The sequence below is a fragment of the Puma concolor genome, chromosome A2 (genome assembly GCF_028749965.1).
Source record: "Puma concolor isolate L17-30 chromosome A2, mPumCon1.1.hap2, whole genome shotgun sequence".
Lineage (NCBI taxonomy): Eukaryota > Metazoa > Chordata > Mammalia > Carnivora > Felidae > Puma > Puma concolor.
In genome coordinates this window covers 171,762,450-171,777,886 of record NC_141668.1, presented here as the reverse complement: position 1 = coordinate 171,777,886, position 15,437 = coordinate 171,762,450, and the positions used below count along the sequence as shown (strand labels likewise).

Sequence of the window (15,437 nt, the reverse complement as noted above, 5' to 3'; positions counted from 1 at the left end):
AAGAGTGTGCAGTGAATATTTATAATCAACCAGAAAACAAACACAAGAAACTCCCATCACTGGATGGTACACAGACGGCACGAAGCTCCGAGGGGAGGGGAGGGGAGGGGCGGGGTGGGGCGACTCGGCCGCAGGCGAGGGCTGCCCCATCTTTTGGCAATAAATAAAGCTTGGGAAACTTGAAACCTTGGCCGTTTGGGTTTTGTGTCTTAAAACATGACAGAGTTCTGGCTGCTCTTTGGACGGTGCACCCGCGGGGCGGGCGGGTGGCCCACTCACATGCTTTGGGTGGGCGTGGGAACTCGGCGGGAGGGGGTGGCGGCGAGGCGTCGTTTATTGCTCGGAGGGGGCGCAGACTGCCGCGAGCACATGCCGCAGTGAGGTAAACAGCTTCAGGGGTTTGGCGGCTGCGGCCTCCACCCGACCTGCGCGCTGCAGAGCCGGCGCCGGCCGGCCCCCGATCTCCGGAGCCCCGGGCCCTAGAGGGCCCGCGCGTGCGCCCTGGGGAGGCCTTCAGCGCGTGCAGCCCAGACTCGCCTCGAGGCTCCACTGGTCCTGGTAGGGGCGCCCTGCGCATGCGCCGCCCCGCACCGCCCGCCGCTGCCCCAGGGAGCAGGTCCTGCGCCAGCGCCTCCCGGTGCTCTGTGCCCGAGACGCCACCACTCAGAGGCTGCTGTCTAGGGTGGAAGGCAGGTGGACGTTCTCCCCGGGAGCCCGAAGATGAGAGCCTGCCACGCCCCCTCCAGCCGAGCCAGGGCCCTGCAGCCTCGCGCTTTGGGAAGCCACAGGGCACCTGCTAAGTGCCCAACGGGGACCGTGTGCGCGTGCCCACCAGAGGCAGCTCGAGGGTGTCACGAGGACGCGAGCACGCGCACGTGGGGGCGGCCAGAAGACCTGCGCGCGTGCGCGCGCGAGGCCCCGCGGCCCCAGCGCTCGCGCCCTGGAGCGTCGCGCCCCAGGCGGGTCCCGTGGCAGGGGTCCCGGGCGGCGCCGGAGAAGCTGACGAGGTGGGTGCAGGAGGCAGGGCTTAGGCAGGGCTGTGGTCGGGAGACGTGGGCGCGGCGGCGGCCAGCGTGGGAGCGGTGGCGATGGGCTGGGCGAGGCGCGGCGGGAAGAGTCTGTCATCGAGGCCAGCCGCCAGCTTGTCCAGCAGCGTCCCCGGGGGCCCGACGCACAGGCCCGAGCCGGGGCAGGTGCTGCTGCCACCGCCGGGCTCCTCCTCGATGACCGGGATGGCGGTCGCGGCCGGTTCGTCGCCCGCGCGGCCCTCTGGGGGGCAGTCGACGCTGTCGCCTCGGCGCAGAGGCGCGCGCGTGGGGCGGGAGTCGGCCCCGAACGGGGCCGCGGGCGGGGCAGGGGTCGTGGCGCGCGCGCCGGGGTCGCTGTGCTGCCGGCCGCGCTGCTGCCACTGCTTGCGCGTGTGGGGGTGCGCGCGCACGCGATGGCGCGTGGCGCTGGGCAGCGTGTCGTCGAAGTGCGGGTCGTGGCGCAGGAACTCGTGGAAGAGTGCATCTGTCTTCTCGTCAATGCTGTAGTCGCGGCGCGGGGCGCGGCGGGGCCAGGCGCGCGGGCTGCGGGGCCGGACGGGCGCCTCGGTGGGCGCCGGCGCCCCCTCGAAGCTGGTGCCCACAGTGGCCGTGCGGCCGGCGCTGGTGAAGGAGGAGCGCTTCTCGGACGCGCTGAGGAGCCCGTCCTCGCCGGCGCCGCGGCCCTCAATGCTGGCGTAGCCGCTGTCCATCTGCAACAGCTTTCGCGGACCTCCCGCCTCGCTGTCTGCCGGCCGGGGGGTGGGGGGCGGCGAGGGCGGTGGTAAAGTGGGCACGGTGGTCCCGGAGCCCGAGCCCGAGCTGTCGCCGCTGCGCACCGAGTCGCGGTCGTTGCCACTGCTGCTGTGGTCCGAGGCGGCAGCCGCGTGCAGCTCGAGAGAGGCTCGCAGGCTCCAGATATCCCGGTAGGTGGTCTGGGCCTGCTCTGGCCCCGAGTCCCGCTCACCATCAGATTCCTGCTGCTGCTCAGGCCCCGCACCACCACTGCGCTCGGGGGGAGACTCGGGGCTCGCTCCTCCCGCGGCGCCCGCCTCCTCCGCTGCCTCTAGCCTGCAAGCCAGGCCGCAGCAGTCAAGAAGGCTGTGTGCGCCCCTCCGTGTTCTCCCCAGCCACCCTGCCTCTGGGTCCGGAAGGGTGGGCGCCGGTGGGGACCCCCTAGGCTCGGCCAGGCTCTGCGGAGAGCGGATTTTAAGAAAATGCTGGCGGTCCCTGTTACAGGGGGTGGTTTCTGGATAAACCCCAAGCCTTCCTGGCACCTGCCTTTCAATCGTGGCGCTTTTTTTTTTTTTTTTTTCCAGTATCTGACCCAGGCACCTGCTGGCGTTGCAGGTGGCTGGCGCCTCACCCACAGAGTTAACATTCCCCTGTGGCGCTCCCCTCCTCCTAACACCTCAGCGGAGAAGGAAGTGGCGGGGATGGACGGGGCCAGGCGGGAGTCCAGCTCGGCCCCTACTCCCCAGCGGGACTACTCAGGCAGCTTCACCACCCCAGTACCTCCGTCTGTGGGGCTGGGGGAGGGGGTGCTGCTGGCAGAAGTAGCCACAATTTCTGAGAAGGGGCCATCCAGCCTTCAGGAACACGGGCAGGAAGGAAGGGGCACCAGGCCACAGTGGACCCCTCGGGGCCGTGGACTCTAGCAGGAAGCAGTAACATCCAAGCAGGCACCCGCCCCTGGCCGCCCTGCCTGGGCAGGCGTCCTGTCCTGGGGACCCTGTGGCCATCGTCCAGGGCCCCACCTGCCCCTCTGCCCTTACCCAGTCTCCCCCAGTTTCCCTCTTCTGGTCCTTGCTGGAGAGGTGGCCCCAGTGAGGCAGTCTCCAGGAGGGACGATGGAGCTGGAAGAATGTGATATGTCTGCAGGGTGGGGAAAGCCCTCCCCGGGCCACTTAGCGGGGGACTGGGTGGGGCAGGGGCCCACAGGTCCACCCCTGACGCTGCTATCCACTACAAAATACCTGCCGAGAGCGGGGGATGGGCTGGCGGGGCTGGCCAGAAAGGGACGGGGGGGCGGGAAGGCCACCGTGTCGCCTGCGCTGGCGATGTACTGGATGAAGTCCATGTGGGGGGCGTCCCCCTCCTCCTGCTCGGTGCTCTCGCTGGCTGCCCGCTGCCGCTGGAAGTGGTGCCGCTTGGGGGAGCCTGTGCAGAGGAAGGCGCGTCAGCCTGCCCGAGTCCCTCCCGGCCCCGGGCCGCAAGGAGCCGCCTGGGTCAGGGGTGCGCTGAGGTGCCGCGGCGGTAGCGGGACCCCCAAGCAGCTCCGGCCACGAGAGCGTGGCCGGAGCAGGTCTGCACTGGGCACCTGGAGGCGGGCGCCGCTGAGCTAAGAGGCAGAAGCCGGGACACGTGGGAGGATGAGGGACAGGCTGGCGGGGGCCACTGAGGGGAATAGAGGGGAGGCCTCTTCTGCCAGCTCGACCTCCACCCACGGGCCCCCTGGAGGGCCTAGGCGAAGCTCCGGTGGGAAAGGGCGGGGGACAGTCACCCGGCAAACAGGCCCCAGGCACTCGCACACCTACGCCTGGCTCTAATCACCCTCGGGGACCACGGGCTCCGTCTCAGCTCCCGACGGCAGTACAGTAGGCCGCCTTCCCCGCCCAGGAGCGCCTCGGCCAGAGCTCGCTCCTCCTTCCCCTGCGGCGCCAGCTGGCACCAGGCCCCGACGAGGGGCTTGTGCTCTCTCCTTAGCTCTCCTGACCCCAGGACCCCCCACCTCCACAGAACCGCCTGTCCCGTCCTGTCCCGGCTCAGCTCCCTTGGGCACGGGCCTGTTGGTACCCGCCGTTCAGGGTGGCCACCTCCCCACCCCCGACACGTGCTCCTGCTCTGGGCTGAGGAGAAGAAGGCCCTGTAGCCAGGGCTCCACGTGACCAGAGCTCTACAGGAGGGAAGAGCTGCCGCATTAGTTCAGGGGTGGGTGCGCTACGGCTCGCAGGCCAGATGGGCCCATGACCTATCATCCTGAACACCGTTTCGCACCGGCCCGTCCCTGCGTTCGCTTAGACACACAGTCTGTGGCTGATCCCACACTGCCCCGCCAGACAGACCACGGATCGAAAACCGCTACGGTCTCGTAGCTTGCAGAAAAAGCTCACCCGTCTCTGCTGTGGTCTGACGGTGCCCCTGCTTTACTGGAGCAGAGCGCACGGCCCAACCAGCTGTAAGCCCTGGGGCAAGATGCCCAGTGGCCAAGGGGTGCTGCTGGCCAGCCGGGGACAGGAGCCCGAGGCCCCTGGGGAGCAGTGACCTCTCCCTGTGCAGAACCTCGCTCCGTAAGGCTGCCTGGGGCTGTACTCTCCGGGCCCTGGTCTCTACCCAGGGCCGCCGCTCACCTCTCGTGTCCAGACTAGATGCCCGCTGGCTGGGGTCCAGCTTCCATTTCTTGACCTTGAAGTACGGGCTGGCCCCGTCCAGGCTGGTGTGGCGCCGCAGGCGGGTGAAGAAATGCAGGACGGGTCCTGCCCCGGAGCCTGGACCTGCCTCCTCGGGTCCCCCTGTGGCCCCTGACCCGACGGGCTTGGTGCTCCGGGCACCTGCATCCGCCTGGAAGGAAGGAGGAAGGCGGTCAGGCACAAAGACCCTCCCGGTGCTGCCCCAGCCTGGGCCGCAGCTCTGCGCTCCCCCCTCCCCACCCCCAGTGCAGAGAGGGAACACACAGCGCTCAGCGGGTGGGTGGCAGCGGGACTAAGCTCAGGGGTTCAGCCCCGGACAGACGGGCTCCTGAGGACGAGCGTCCGAGAGCACGCGTCCCTGGTCTGACGAGTGCCCCACGCGTGTGTTCTACGCCCTGCCGGCCCCTCTCCCTCCCACGCAGGGGGACCGGGCAGGAGCAAGGGAAGCCGTGGCAGGGGGGAGGCCACAGGCTGACCTCGGTCCTGGAGTGGGGCAGGGAGGGGAGGGGCCGCTCGGGGGCCCTCACCCAGGCGCCTTCCCCGGAGTCGCTGGACGCCAAGGGGCTGATCTCGAAGTCGGCAGGGCCCGCGGCCGAGTTGTAGGGGTCACCTGGCAGGGCGGAGCTGGGGCCCACAGAGCGGCCGGTGAGGGCCTTCCCCGGGGGCTGGGGGAGGAAGCAGTAACAGGTCAAAGAGCACGGGTGCGTGAGGTGGAGCTCTGGACCCACAGCCCTCTGTGCACCCCAGCCAGGCGCCCCCTCCCTGTCCTGAGGTGCGGGGCCCAGCCCAGAGGGTGGGTGTCCCGCCCGCTGAGCACCAGGCTGGCGGCCGCCCGCACGCTCACCTGGAATATGGCGAGACTGGCCTTGGGGGCGGCAGCGGCGTGTGGGGGGGTGGTGGCGCTGGCTTCCCCCAAGTCGCACTCGTGGATGGTGATGATCTTGAGGGGTGGCAGGTGCAGGTGGGTGAGGCGGGCATTCTTCAGGTGGTGGAAGTCCCCCTCCGTCAGGGTGTACCTGTGCCCAGCACGCCTGCCCGTCACCACGCCAGCCGGCCCCCGTGCTCAGCCCGAACCCCCGAGCCCGCCCCTGCTGCCGTCCCCGTTGGTTTGGGGTCGGGGGTGGAAGGCAGGACCCGACTCCCAGGGAGCCCAATCACAGGGCATCAGGCTCCCACCCCTCCCCAGGGACTGGGTCCCTTCTTGCTGCGCGGCTCCTTACCGGCGCCCCTTGTCCTGTGACTTCCGGCTCTGCTCAAACAGGGCTGCTTCGTTGAAGGACACCCGGCGGCCCGTGGAGCTGGTGGACAGGAAGCGCTCCGTCTCCGCGTCCTGGCCCTCGGGGTCCTCCCCCCTGAAGTCAGGGTCTGCGAGGAGAGCCGAGAGGGTGGGCCCCGGGCGGGCCTCGCCTGGTGCCGGACCGGCGACTGGCTGGGGGGGTGGGTGGGGGAAGGGTCGAGGGGCGGGGCCCGACTGAGCGCTGGGACGGGGCAGGGGCGAGGTGGGCACTCACACATCCGCTCACACACTCACTCGCTCAGCACGCGCCTGTGAGCACCTACGCGGGCTCTAAGGAAACAGAGATGAGTCGGAATCGAGCTGCGCCCAGTCTGGTGGGGGAGACAGACAGACACAGCCGGTCAGGCGGCCCAAGGGGGCGGGCAGGAGGGCGGGCAGGTGGGCAGGGGTCAGAGCCTGGCGGGGCGCCGCACCTTGGGCTGGATGGGCGCTGCTGTCCAGGTACGTGGTGGTGGTCTTCTCTGCTTCCTCCATGGCTCTGGGGAGAGACCGCGGGGGGCCCCAAGGTGGGACGGGGCAGGCAGACAGTGCTGCCCGAGCTCCTCCCGCCAAGCCGCAGCCCAGGCACCCCGCCCTCACCCGGCCCCACACAGGCCCCGGGATGCCCGCAGAGCAAGCAAGCGAGCAAGCGAGCGAGCAAGCGAGCGCGCGCAGCGCGCGCGCACGCCCCCTCTCCTCTCCAACCCCCCGCAGGCGCTCCCAGGGGGGCCCCACGGCTGGGTGGGCTGCACACCTGTTGAAGCGCCGGTGGACCTCCCAGCAGCGCCTGCACAGGAGCAGGACTCCGGACAGCACCACGAGAGTGCCACCGACAAAGAGCGACAGGACCACCACCAGCAGCACGTAGTTGTTGAGGATGGGGTCAGGCTCCGCCTGTGGGCCGGCAGGGGTCAGGACCGCTGGGGGCGGCCTCCGGAGGCCCGGCCCGCCCCGCCCAGCAGCCCCACTCCGGGCCCCCTCACTCACGGTGGGGCTGCTGGTGGTGTTGTCCCACCTCGAGGTCAGGGCAGCCGTGGCGGCGGTGCTTGCGGCGGCGGTGGCCATGGTGGGCGTGGGCTGCATCTTGAAGCTAGGAGGAGGGGCCTGGGGGGGGGGCAGGGCGTGCTCAGACCAGCTCCTCCGCCTGCTCTCCCTCCCGGCTCCCAGAGCGAGGGAGTGGGAGTGAGAGTCCACAGGGGGGCGGTGACTCACGGAGAGGTGGAGGAGGGCCCCGGGGCAGCCCCCACCCCGCTTGGATCGACGCCGGGACCTCCGTTTCCCCCTGCTCAAAACGGGGGAGGCGTCTGCTCTCCACCACCTCCCCAGCCGGTGGGGCCGGCCCGGAAAAGGGGAAGATAGGGAAACTGAGGATGTCAGCTCGCTCCCGCGAGACCCAGGAGCCCTGCCTGCTCCCTCACGGGAGAGAAAGGGGCTGCCCCAGCGCAAGAGGCTGGTTCCGCGGTAGCGGTACAGGGACCGTGCAGGGGGGCGGAGGCACGGAGCTCAGGGACTACCGAGTCACGACTCCCGGAGGTAGCTGTCCCCCCCCCACCCGGTGCTAGGGGGAGCGAAAAGGCCAAAGAAGGCGCATGTGTTCCCAGCCCTGAAGAATCTGGTTCCCATGGCGACCGAGCCAGCGGGCCGAGCGGGGAGGGGGAAGTGGGGGGGGGGGGGTTGCCAGGGAGCACTGGGGAGAGGAGGGGGCGCGGGGGAGGGAGGCCTCCTGCAGGGCGGCTTGAGCCGGTCCTGGGCGGCAAGATGGCTGCTGCAGCGGCCTCCCCGCCGGTGCCCAGCGCGGGGCCCGGCGCCTCGGCGGGCGAGCAGGCCAGCCTCCACCTCTGCCTGGCGCTAGGAGTAAACGGAGGCCGGGGACGGGAGCTCAGCCCTCGGCAAAGGGACTGCTCGCACGTTGCACCTGACGGCCCTCCCCAACGCCAGCTCCTCCCGGTGGGAAGGACCGGGGACTGCACTCCGGGACCTCAGGGAGCAGAGTCCGGGCCGGGATGACCAGCAGCGCTCAGTAGGCAGGGCGTGCGTTCGGTCCTTCCCCAGAGGAAAGAGGGAACCTGTACACAGGCTCCCGCGTCCCCGACGCTTTCGGGTTTAACCCCACTCGACAGCGGGGTAAAGAGGCCCAGAGACGGGGGGCGGTGGGCACTGGCGACACCCAGGTGTTCTCAGCGCCGCGGTCCGAGAACGGCCCGGCTCCCGGGTATCCTCTGGGGGAGGGGGCGCGCGTAAGTAGGTCGGGAAATGAGTTCCGGCTGTAGGGGGAGGGGGCAGGAGCGCAGGGACCGTGACAGGAGACCAGAAAAGATGGCAGGAGGCCGAAGGGGAAGAGAGGTGGACTCGCGGGGGTAGGCGGGGACCGGAGCCGAGGGCGGACGCTCCCCACGGGCCCGCCCCTGAGGTCCAGCCGGGCCTCCCCGAGCTCGCTCGCCACCGCGCCCATCCCCGCGCCCCCGGCCGGCCCCGGGGACGAGCATGGCGAGCCCTGGAGGAGAGGCAGGAAGCCAGACTCCGGGCGCATCCCCGCTTCGGGCTAATCCCGGAGACGGGAGACGCAGACGCCATCACCCTCGCTGGATCTCACAGGGGAAACTGAGGCCGGGGGAGGGCGTGGGCGGGGGAATGTTCCTTTCCAGGCCGCGACGGGGGATGCAGGTTGCCCCCCCACGCCCGCCCCAGCCCCCCACTCCCACCCCCTCCCTCCGGTCTCGCCGCCTCGCGGGAAGGGCCGGTGGTCCGGAGCCAGGTCGGGCCCCGGAGCCGGCGGCGATCGCGGGCCGCACGGCCCCCCGCCTGCCCCCGCCCGCCTCGGCGTATCCCCGGGCCCGCCGCGCCTACCTCAGCGCCGGGGCGCGCGGCCCATGGGGGGCGGGCGGGCGGGCGGCTGCGCGGCGTTCCCGGCGGGCTCCGGTGCCCGGTGGCCGCGGAGCAGGCGGAGAATTTATGAATGGAGAGCGCGGCGCGCGGGGGAGGCAGGGCGCAAGAGGAGGGACCGCGCACGTGACCGCGTTGGCGGCGAGCCCGCTCCGACCCGCTGGGTGCCACCCGGCCCCGGGCAGACCGCCCCCGCCGCGCTCGCTGCCGCGTCTGGCTCGCAGCGCGCCGGCCACCGCCTCCCCTTCCCTTCCGGCGGGAGTGGGGGGCGGAGCCTGCGCTCCCGGACGCCCCCTCCCCACTCCGAGCCGCCCTCTCCCGCGGCCGCTGAGTCTCCACCCCCTCCCCTGCGGCACTGCTCCGGACCCTCGCCAGGGTCCGGGGGACCGGGGGCCGGGAACGTAGGGGAGGAGACGGGTGCGTCGGCTTCCCCTCCTTCGCCTCCCCCAACTTGGGGCCCCCCAGGATGCAGTCTAGGCGGTGTTGGACACATGCCCCCCACTCTCTCCCCCAATGTGCTGCAGACATTGTCAGGTTCACCGGGCGCTCTGCCTGTGGGGACGAGCAACGGGCCAAGGTAGTCACTATAATCTGTGCTGAGTGCCACCAGGGCCTTCGCAGCCCCGGGGTGACATCAGAACTACTCTGGCAGAAACTCCATGTCTGGTGAATCCCAAAGCTGCTCCCCCTTCTCGTCAGAGAATAGTGCTTCATCCTTCTAGATGCTTAGGACATCAGCCTGCACTGGCCTGGCCTGGGTCCTAGCCCAGCCCACCTGGCCCTACGCTCAGCACCCCACAATGGCACCTCTTTCTCCAGTGAAAACTGACACTGCCAGTCGAACCTCAGGGCCTTTGCACTTGCAGGTGCTGGGCCTGTCCGGCTCTTTCTCCACTCAGCTTCAAGATTCACTCCTCGGCCTCCTTCAACTCTCTCCCAAATGGCCGAGTCCCGTTATATCTCTTCATGGCTACCTTTGGTAACACAGCAACTCACACCGCACGTTTCAGTCCCCTGCTTCTTTCCACGGTCCTCGTGTTGTCTGTTATTTGCTCCAGTGTATTGTGTCGCTCCTCACCCCTTCCCCCACTACAGGGGTGAGTTCCAAGTCAAGCGCTGGGTCCCCAGGGGCTTGCACACTGGAGACAAGAATGTGCTTGTTAAGTGGGTAAATACCCAGCAAAGCTGGCTTAAGCGAGTGGGAGCTGAATGTGCAAAGGACCTGAGGTAAGAAACCGTGTTTGTAGTCAACATGTGTTGGAAGGAACAAGGAAAGCCATCTTGTGGTTCCCAGCAGGAGAATGACCTGGTACCTCTGGCTGTGTGTGAAGGCACCTGCAGCGAGGAGAGGACAGGGGAGGAGGCTGGGGCCATCCAAACCAGTGATGGTGGCCATAGTGGCCCAACTGAGCGGACAGGTCCTGCCGATGGGTCCACTGGAGATTTCCAGAATAACGCTGGGTTTGGGACTCGAGTAACAGGTGGTGCCTTTACCCATTGGCCACCCTGGAGTAGAAACTGGACAGAAATTGTCCAATGGATGGGTTCCAGGAGCCGAATGATTAGGCAGATTGGGCTTGTCTCCATGGGGGGGCCAGAGCTCTGGGAAAAGTTGGGCTGAACACAGGATGCACCCCTAGAAACGCGAGTAGGGCTTCTGTCTGCACACACACACAGCGCCAGGATGTCCCTCACGGCGCTGGCCCAGAGGGGCGGGGGGCTTGGGCACTAGGCCTGGGTCCTCCCTCGTTTGCAGACCACAGGCGACCGAGGCGCTGGAAGGCAGGGAGCTAGGGCGCGGACAGCCCCTGGGGTTGGAGAGCCAATGGAGCAACACCTTGACGCAACGACCCCGTCCAGGTGCGACACCACCTCTGCAGCCTGCATACCTCGCTCGGGAGCCAAGTCCCTTCCCGGCGTGGGCCCCAGGCCCGTGCATCCCGCACTCCGCGTTTTCCCTCAGACCAAGATGTGGGCCTGGGGGCCTGGCCTGGGGCGCCACCTGCGTGTGCGCGGGGGCGGAGTGGTGACGTCAACGCCGTGAGCGAGGCTGCGCGAGCCGCGGTGACATCAGTAGAGCCCCGGGCCGCCCGCGCACGCGTCCGTGCGTCACCGGCGCGCGGGGGCGGTGGCCGGGCGGGGCTGGGGCGAGCGCATCTCCGGTCGCGGGGCGCCCTCTGCTGGCGTCCTTGGGGATTGTCTTCGAGCCGCGCCGGCTGGCCGTCCCCGCAACGTCTGCGTCTCTGGACAGTCCGCTGGCTGCCCGCTCCCGCGTCCCCCCCGCTTCTGCTTTTCTTTTTCCTTTTTTTTTTTTTTAAGTTTATTTTTTTATTTTATTTTTTAAAATTTTTTTTTCAACGTTTTTATTTATTTTTGGGACAGAGAGAGACAGAGCATGAACGGGGGAGGGGCAGAGAGAGAGGGAGACACAGAATCGGAAACAGGCTCCAGGCTCCGAGCCATCAGCCCAGAGCCTGACGCGGGGCTCGAACTCACGAACCGTGAGATCGTGACCTGGCTGAAGTAGGACGCTTAACCGACTGCGCCACCCAGGCGCCCCTGAAGTTTATTTTTAAGTCATCTCTGTACCCAACATGGGGTTTGAACTCACAACCCTGAGATCAAGAGTTGCATGCTCTTCAGACTGGGCCAGCCAGGCGCCCCTGTTTTTCTTTTTTAGGTATTTGTTAACTTCTAACACGCTGTATGATTTGCGTATTCGTTACACTGAGTGTTAAACGTCCCCACCACCCCAAATCAGAGCCGGAATCTTGGTATTTCCCTTGATGGCTCTCTAGCGCCTGGCATCCGACGAGCGTCCCCCCAAATTTTGAATGCAAGTGACTCCTGTTCCGCGCAGGCTTCCGGTCCTCCCCCTTCCTCCCCCCCCCCCCACCTCCCCACCGGCAGGCTCCTGGGACTGGAAGGCAACTACAACCCCCAGCATGCTATGCGCGGAGCTCGGCGCGTCGTTGTTAAAGTCGCCTGCGGCTTTCTGGGGGTCGTAGTTCGCGCGTGCGCCTTCGCCCGGACTCCTCTTCCCAGACGTCTCTGCGCGTCGTCCTCCTCGTCCTCCTGGTTGCCCGCTTTCGGCCGGAGTCCGTTCGCAGCCGTCGCCATGCTGCCCGTCGCGGTCCTGCGCCGTCCCGGCCTGCGCTGCCTCGTCCGTCAGGCCCGCGCCTACGCGGAGGCTGCGGCTGCGCCGGCCCCGGCTCCGGGCCCGGGCCAGATGTCCTTCACCTTCGCCTCACCCACGCAGGTTCGGACTCCGGTCGGGCTCGGGACCCCTCCTTGATCACCACCTCCAGTCGGGACCCGCTGTGGTCCGCAATCGGAGACCTCCAACCTTTGGGTTGTCGACCCTCATTTATTCCGCTCCCTGTGTCCCCTCCCCCGTGTGGTCCGAAATCCATCCCCAGGCCGCCGCCTCCTGCTCCGGATCCATGTCCTCATTCCGCACCCCGGATCCGCGTCGGCGCCCCAATGTGGTCAGGACTCCGGGATCCCCAGCCTCCGAGTCTCGGAGATCCCTAACTCCCCCTCCAGGACCCCGGACCGATGCCCCCTCCACCTGTGTCCCTCCGAGAGCCACCCCCCAACCCCTGTGTCGTTGACCCGCGCCCTACGCCTTTCCAAGTGGTGTGGAATCCGAGCCCCATAAAGCTTTCCGAGTTCCCGAGCCTTCCGCCTGGAATCCAGCGCCCCAGGGCTGGGCCTCACCGTTCGCCCCGTCCCGCAGAACCCCGAGCCTCAGACACTTGTTGCCTTGTGTCTTCCTGGGTCGGCGCGCTTCTCGTGCTCTTGGCAGCGTTTCTGTGGGGACGGGCTCCGTCTGGATTTTATCTTCTGTGCACTAAGACGCTGCTAGAGAACCAAGACAAGTATGCGCGTCCTCGTGGCTGGTTCCGTGTGTGCTCTGTCGCCGTGGGGTCTTGCCTTGGGCCGTTTCACTGCAGGGCAGACTGAGATCCGGGCGGGGAGGACTGGCCTGCAGGGATTCCCCGCGTGTTCTTCCAGGTATTTTTCAACGGTGCCAACGTCCGGCAAGTGGACGTTCCCACGCAGACGGGAGCCTTTGGCATCCTGGCGGCCCACGTACCCACCTTGCAGGTGCTGCGGCCGGGGCTGGTTGTTGTCCACGCCGAGGATGGCACCACCTCCAAATACTTTGGTGAGTGCACCGGGAAGGGGCTGGGCGGGGCCACGTGCTTCAGCAGGCCCAAGTGTCTCGCTTCTCCGTGTGGATAGAAGCAGAGCCCACGAGAGAGACAAACCCGTGCCTCCAGTAGCTTGTGGTGGGTCAGGGTCTCGGTGGGGGCCAGGCGTCTGAGAGGGAAGTCCAGTCCTGTCGCAGAGGAGCCGATGGAGAGGGCGGGGGCGGGGGGGGGGGGGGTAACTGGATCCTAAGGAGAGCGTGCGGCAGCACAACTCTGAGGTACAGCCAAGATGCAGACCCGGCGCCCCGCTCACCCCTGACCCTGGCTCAGCTGATGGGCTGGTGCTGGTGGGTGAAGGAAGGAGGCCCTGTTCCCCGTGTGCAGGTGCCAGTGGGCGACCACGGGCCCTGTGGGCATCGGCCTGTCTCCCATGCTAGACCGCTCTGGAGCCGCTTCTGTGGCTCTGGCTGACGGGGTCCCCCGCACCCGAACACGGAACTCTCACGGCTGTCTTCTCCCGTAGTGAGTAGCGGCTCCGTCACAGTGAACGCTGATTCCTCGGTGCAGTTGTTGGCTGAAGAGGCCGTGACCTTGGACATGCTGGACGTGGGGGTGAGTGTTCCAGGGGAAGCCGATGGACCCAGGAGGCCACATCTGAGCCAGGGCACCAGGCGGGGTCGCTGCTTGGCTCTCACCTGCTACCCACTTCCTGCAGGCCGCCAAGGTGAACTTGGAGAAGGCGCAGTCGGAGCTGTCAGGGGCAGCAGACGAGGCCTCCAGGGCCGAGATCCAAATCCGCATCGAGGCCAACGAGGCCCTGGTGAAAGCTCTCGAGTAGGCGGTCCGTGGCCCTTGCCAGCGGGGAAACCGAGGCCCAGGACCGGACCGGGGATGTCCCGGGCAGGCTGAACCAGCTCGCGTGGGTCGTCTGATTGGGGGTGGGGAAGTGGGGAGAGAGGGGCCGCGAGCCACCTGGGGGATTCTTGGGTGGAGGGAGCGGTCTTGCCAAGAGGCCGCCAGGGGGCAGCACACTGTCAGGCCTCCTAGCGAAGGGGGGCTCGGCTGAGACCCTGCTCTGCGTCTCACCCTTCCAGCCGCTCCCCCCACCCCAACCCGACGTGCCACCCGCTCTCTCCCTAACCTTGTAGACTCTGCTGTGGAGCCCTCAGCTCCTCGTCCTGCCCCTGGGACAGCCCGCTCCCAGCTTGAGCCCCCCATTAAAAACCAGGGACCTGACTCGTGTATGCTGGTTTTGTCTCCTGCCTGGGCCTGTGGCTTCAGGACCTTGCCCGGCCTTTCCCGCAGTGCTCCTGTCCCCCCAGTGTGACGAGACGTTCAGTACCAGCCTCAGCCTCCAGGGTGTCGAAGCTGTGGCCCAAGAGATCCTTGAGGGTCTGGAGTAAACCGAGGAGCGGGGAGCTTACTCAGTGAAACCAGGGTGGGTGGTGGGCAGGGCGTTTGCCATCATCCCAGGAGGGTGGGTGTGGGCAAAGTTGCCGGCGGGGCCTGGGGACACAGCAGGCGGGGGCGTGGCCGCTGTTCCTGGGCTGGGCCTGGGCTGCTGGACAGCCCCCTGGGGCTCTGCCAGGTTTCAGGCTGCCCTGTGGGCTCCCCGGCCCGCCCCAGCCACGCTGGGAAGAGGCGTGCCCTGCCTGCTCCCACAGAGGCCCAGCCCTCTGCTCACCCGGCCTGTGGGTGGCCTGGGCTGGCCTTGCGCCCTCCTCCTCGGTGGCGTTGGCACCTCTGTGGCATCCGGGCCCCTGGGCTGGCCCCAGATGGGGTGGGGCAGCCGGGCGGGGGCAGCCCTGGCACCGGGCAGCTGCTCCATTCCTTCCCTTTTGCAACCGTGGGGGTGGCCCAGACGCTGGCTCCAGGTGGCCTGCGGGAGACTTTGGGGCAGGGGTCTCATTTTTCTCCTTCCTCAGCCCCGGGCCTCAGCAGGGTGGGCAAGGGGATTCCAGGGGCGTGAGTGTGCAGGAGAGTCCGGGCCTCCCCGTGTGTCATTGGCAGCCTGGAGGTGACGGGGAGGCCACCCCCAGGCATGTTGTCAGCACAGATGGGCTCTGTGCTCGTGTGTCACTGTCCCGTGCGAGTGACTGTCCTGTGGCTGTATTGGAGGCTCCAGGTAGTGGAGCCATGCTTGTGGGGGCCTCCAGACTAGCTCGCAGCTGTGGAGGGCTCCTAGCTGGGTCCCCCTCCTCAGGCTGGTAGGCCCAAGCAGCTGGCCCCCACTTCAGGAACCCCCAGCCCAGAGAACGCTGTGACAGCCATGGGATCACTTCTCCCTGTGCCCCGTTTTGGAGCGTTTTGGAGTCTAGGTCCTAGGGTTCCTGGCCAGGCCCTGGGAGCGATAAATAAGACCAAGGACACCGTGGGGGCTCCAGAAGGTGGTGAGAGGGTACAGCGACACCACCAAGACAGCAGCACCTTCACCAGGCCGCCAGACCGGCACCACCCACACCGGGGATCCTCCTGTCCGTACTTCTCTGTGCCCTAAGAGATCTCAGTCTCTGGGGCGGGGGAGGGTGGGCAGTCTCGGATGTAGGTAAGGCCCCTCAGCACTGTGCAGGGCCTCTGCGGGAGGTGTGAGCTTTGGAACCTTCCGGATGCCTCTGCCTGAGGTGGGCCTGCGAGAACAGCCTGTGTTGTCCCGGGCCTTGCCCTGGGGTGGAGTGGAGTGGGCCCT

At 67.8% G+C, this 15,437-nt stretch overlaps 2 protein-coding genes across 11 annotated transcripts; one reads left to right on the top strand and one right to left on the bottom strand.

Annotated features, from left to right (window-relative positions):
- Nucleotides 1-5: 5 nt before the first annotated feature.
- CBARP (CACN subunit beta associated regulatory protein) lies at nt 6-10,583 on the bottom strand. Of its 10 annotated transcripts, XM_086699718.1 has the most exons (11): nt 8,559-8,810; nt 6,699-6,815; nt 6,466-6,605; nt 6,146-6,210; nt 5,656-5,800; nt 5,280-5,451; nt 4,912-5,100; nt 4,376-4,586; nt 3,002-3,185; nt 2,801-2,881; nt 6-2,096 (listed from the first exon to the last, which is right to left on the bottom strand). In XM_086699718.1, the coding sequence occupies exons 2-11, from the start codon at nt 6,792-6,794 to the stop codon at nt 1,028-1,030; spliced, it is 2,352 nt and encodes a 783-aa protein (XP_086555844.1). In that variant the 5' UTR covers nt 6,795-6,815; nt 8,559-8,810; the 3' UTR covers nt 6-1,027. The 10 variants fall into 10 exon arrangements, with proteins under 10 accessions (XP_086555844.1, XP_086555850.1, XP_086555843.1 ...); XM_086699724.1 differs by lacking the exon at nt 8,559-8,810 and adding an exon at nt 10,484-10,583 and having other exon boundaries at nt 2,801-3,185; XM_086699717.1 differs by having other exon boundaries at nt 2,801-3,185; nt 4,912-5,059; nt 5,280-5,375; nt 8,559-8,831.
- A 1,055-nt stretch (nt 10,584-11,638) lies between these two features.
- ATP5F1D (ATP synthase F1 subunit delta) lies at nt 11,639-13,987 on the top strand. Its single transcript, XM_025916308.2, has 4 exons — nt 11,639-11,853; nt 12,612-12,765; nt 13,275-13,363; nt 13,467-13,987. Exons 1-4 carry the CDS (start codon nt 11,713-11,715, stop codon nt 13,587-13,589), a joined length of 507 nt encoding a protein of 168 aa, XP_025772093.2. The 5' UTR covers nt 11,639-11,712; the 3' UTR covers nt 13,590-13,987.
- Nucleotides 13,988-15,437: the final 1,450 nt, after the last annotated feature.

Excerpts from the sequence above, each read along its gene's own strand:
- ATP5F1D (XM_025916308.2), top strand. The coding sequence starts at position 11,713 with ATGCTGCCCGTCGCGGTCCTGCGCCGTCCCGGCCTGCGCTGCCTCGTC. Across the intron at positions 11,854-12,611 it reads CCTTCGCCTCACCCACGCAG|GTATTTTTCAACGGTGCCAA; the intron begins GTTCGGACTCCG and ends GTGTTCTTCCAG. Across the intron at positions 12,766-13,274 it reads CACCACCTCCAAATACTTTG|TGAGTAGCGGCTCCGTCACA; the intron begins GTGAGTGCACCG and ends CTTCTCCCGTAG.
- CBARP (XM_086699724.1), bottom strand. The coding sequence starts at position 6,794 with ATGCAGCCCACGCCCACCATGGCCACCGCCGCCGCAAGCACCGCCGCC. Across the intron at positions 6,211-6,465 it reads GTCCACCGGCGCTTCAACAG|AGCCATGGAGGAAGCAGAGA; the intron begins GTGTGCAGCCCA and ends GTCTCTCCCCAG. Across the intron at positions 5,801-6,145 it reads CAGCGCCCATCCAGCCCAAG|ACCCTGACTTCAGGGGGGAG; the intron begins GTGCGGCGCCCC and ends CTCTCCTCGCAG.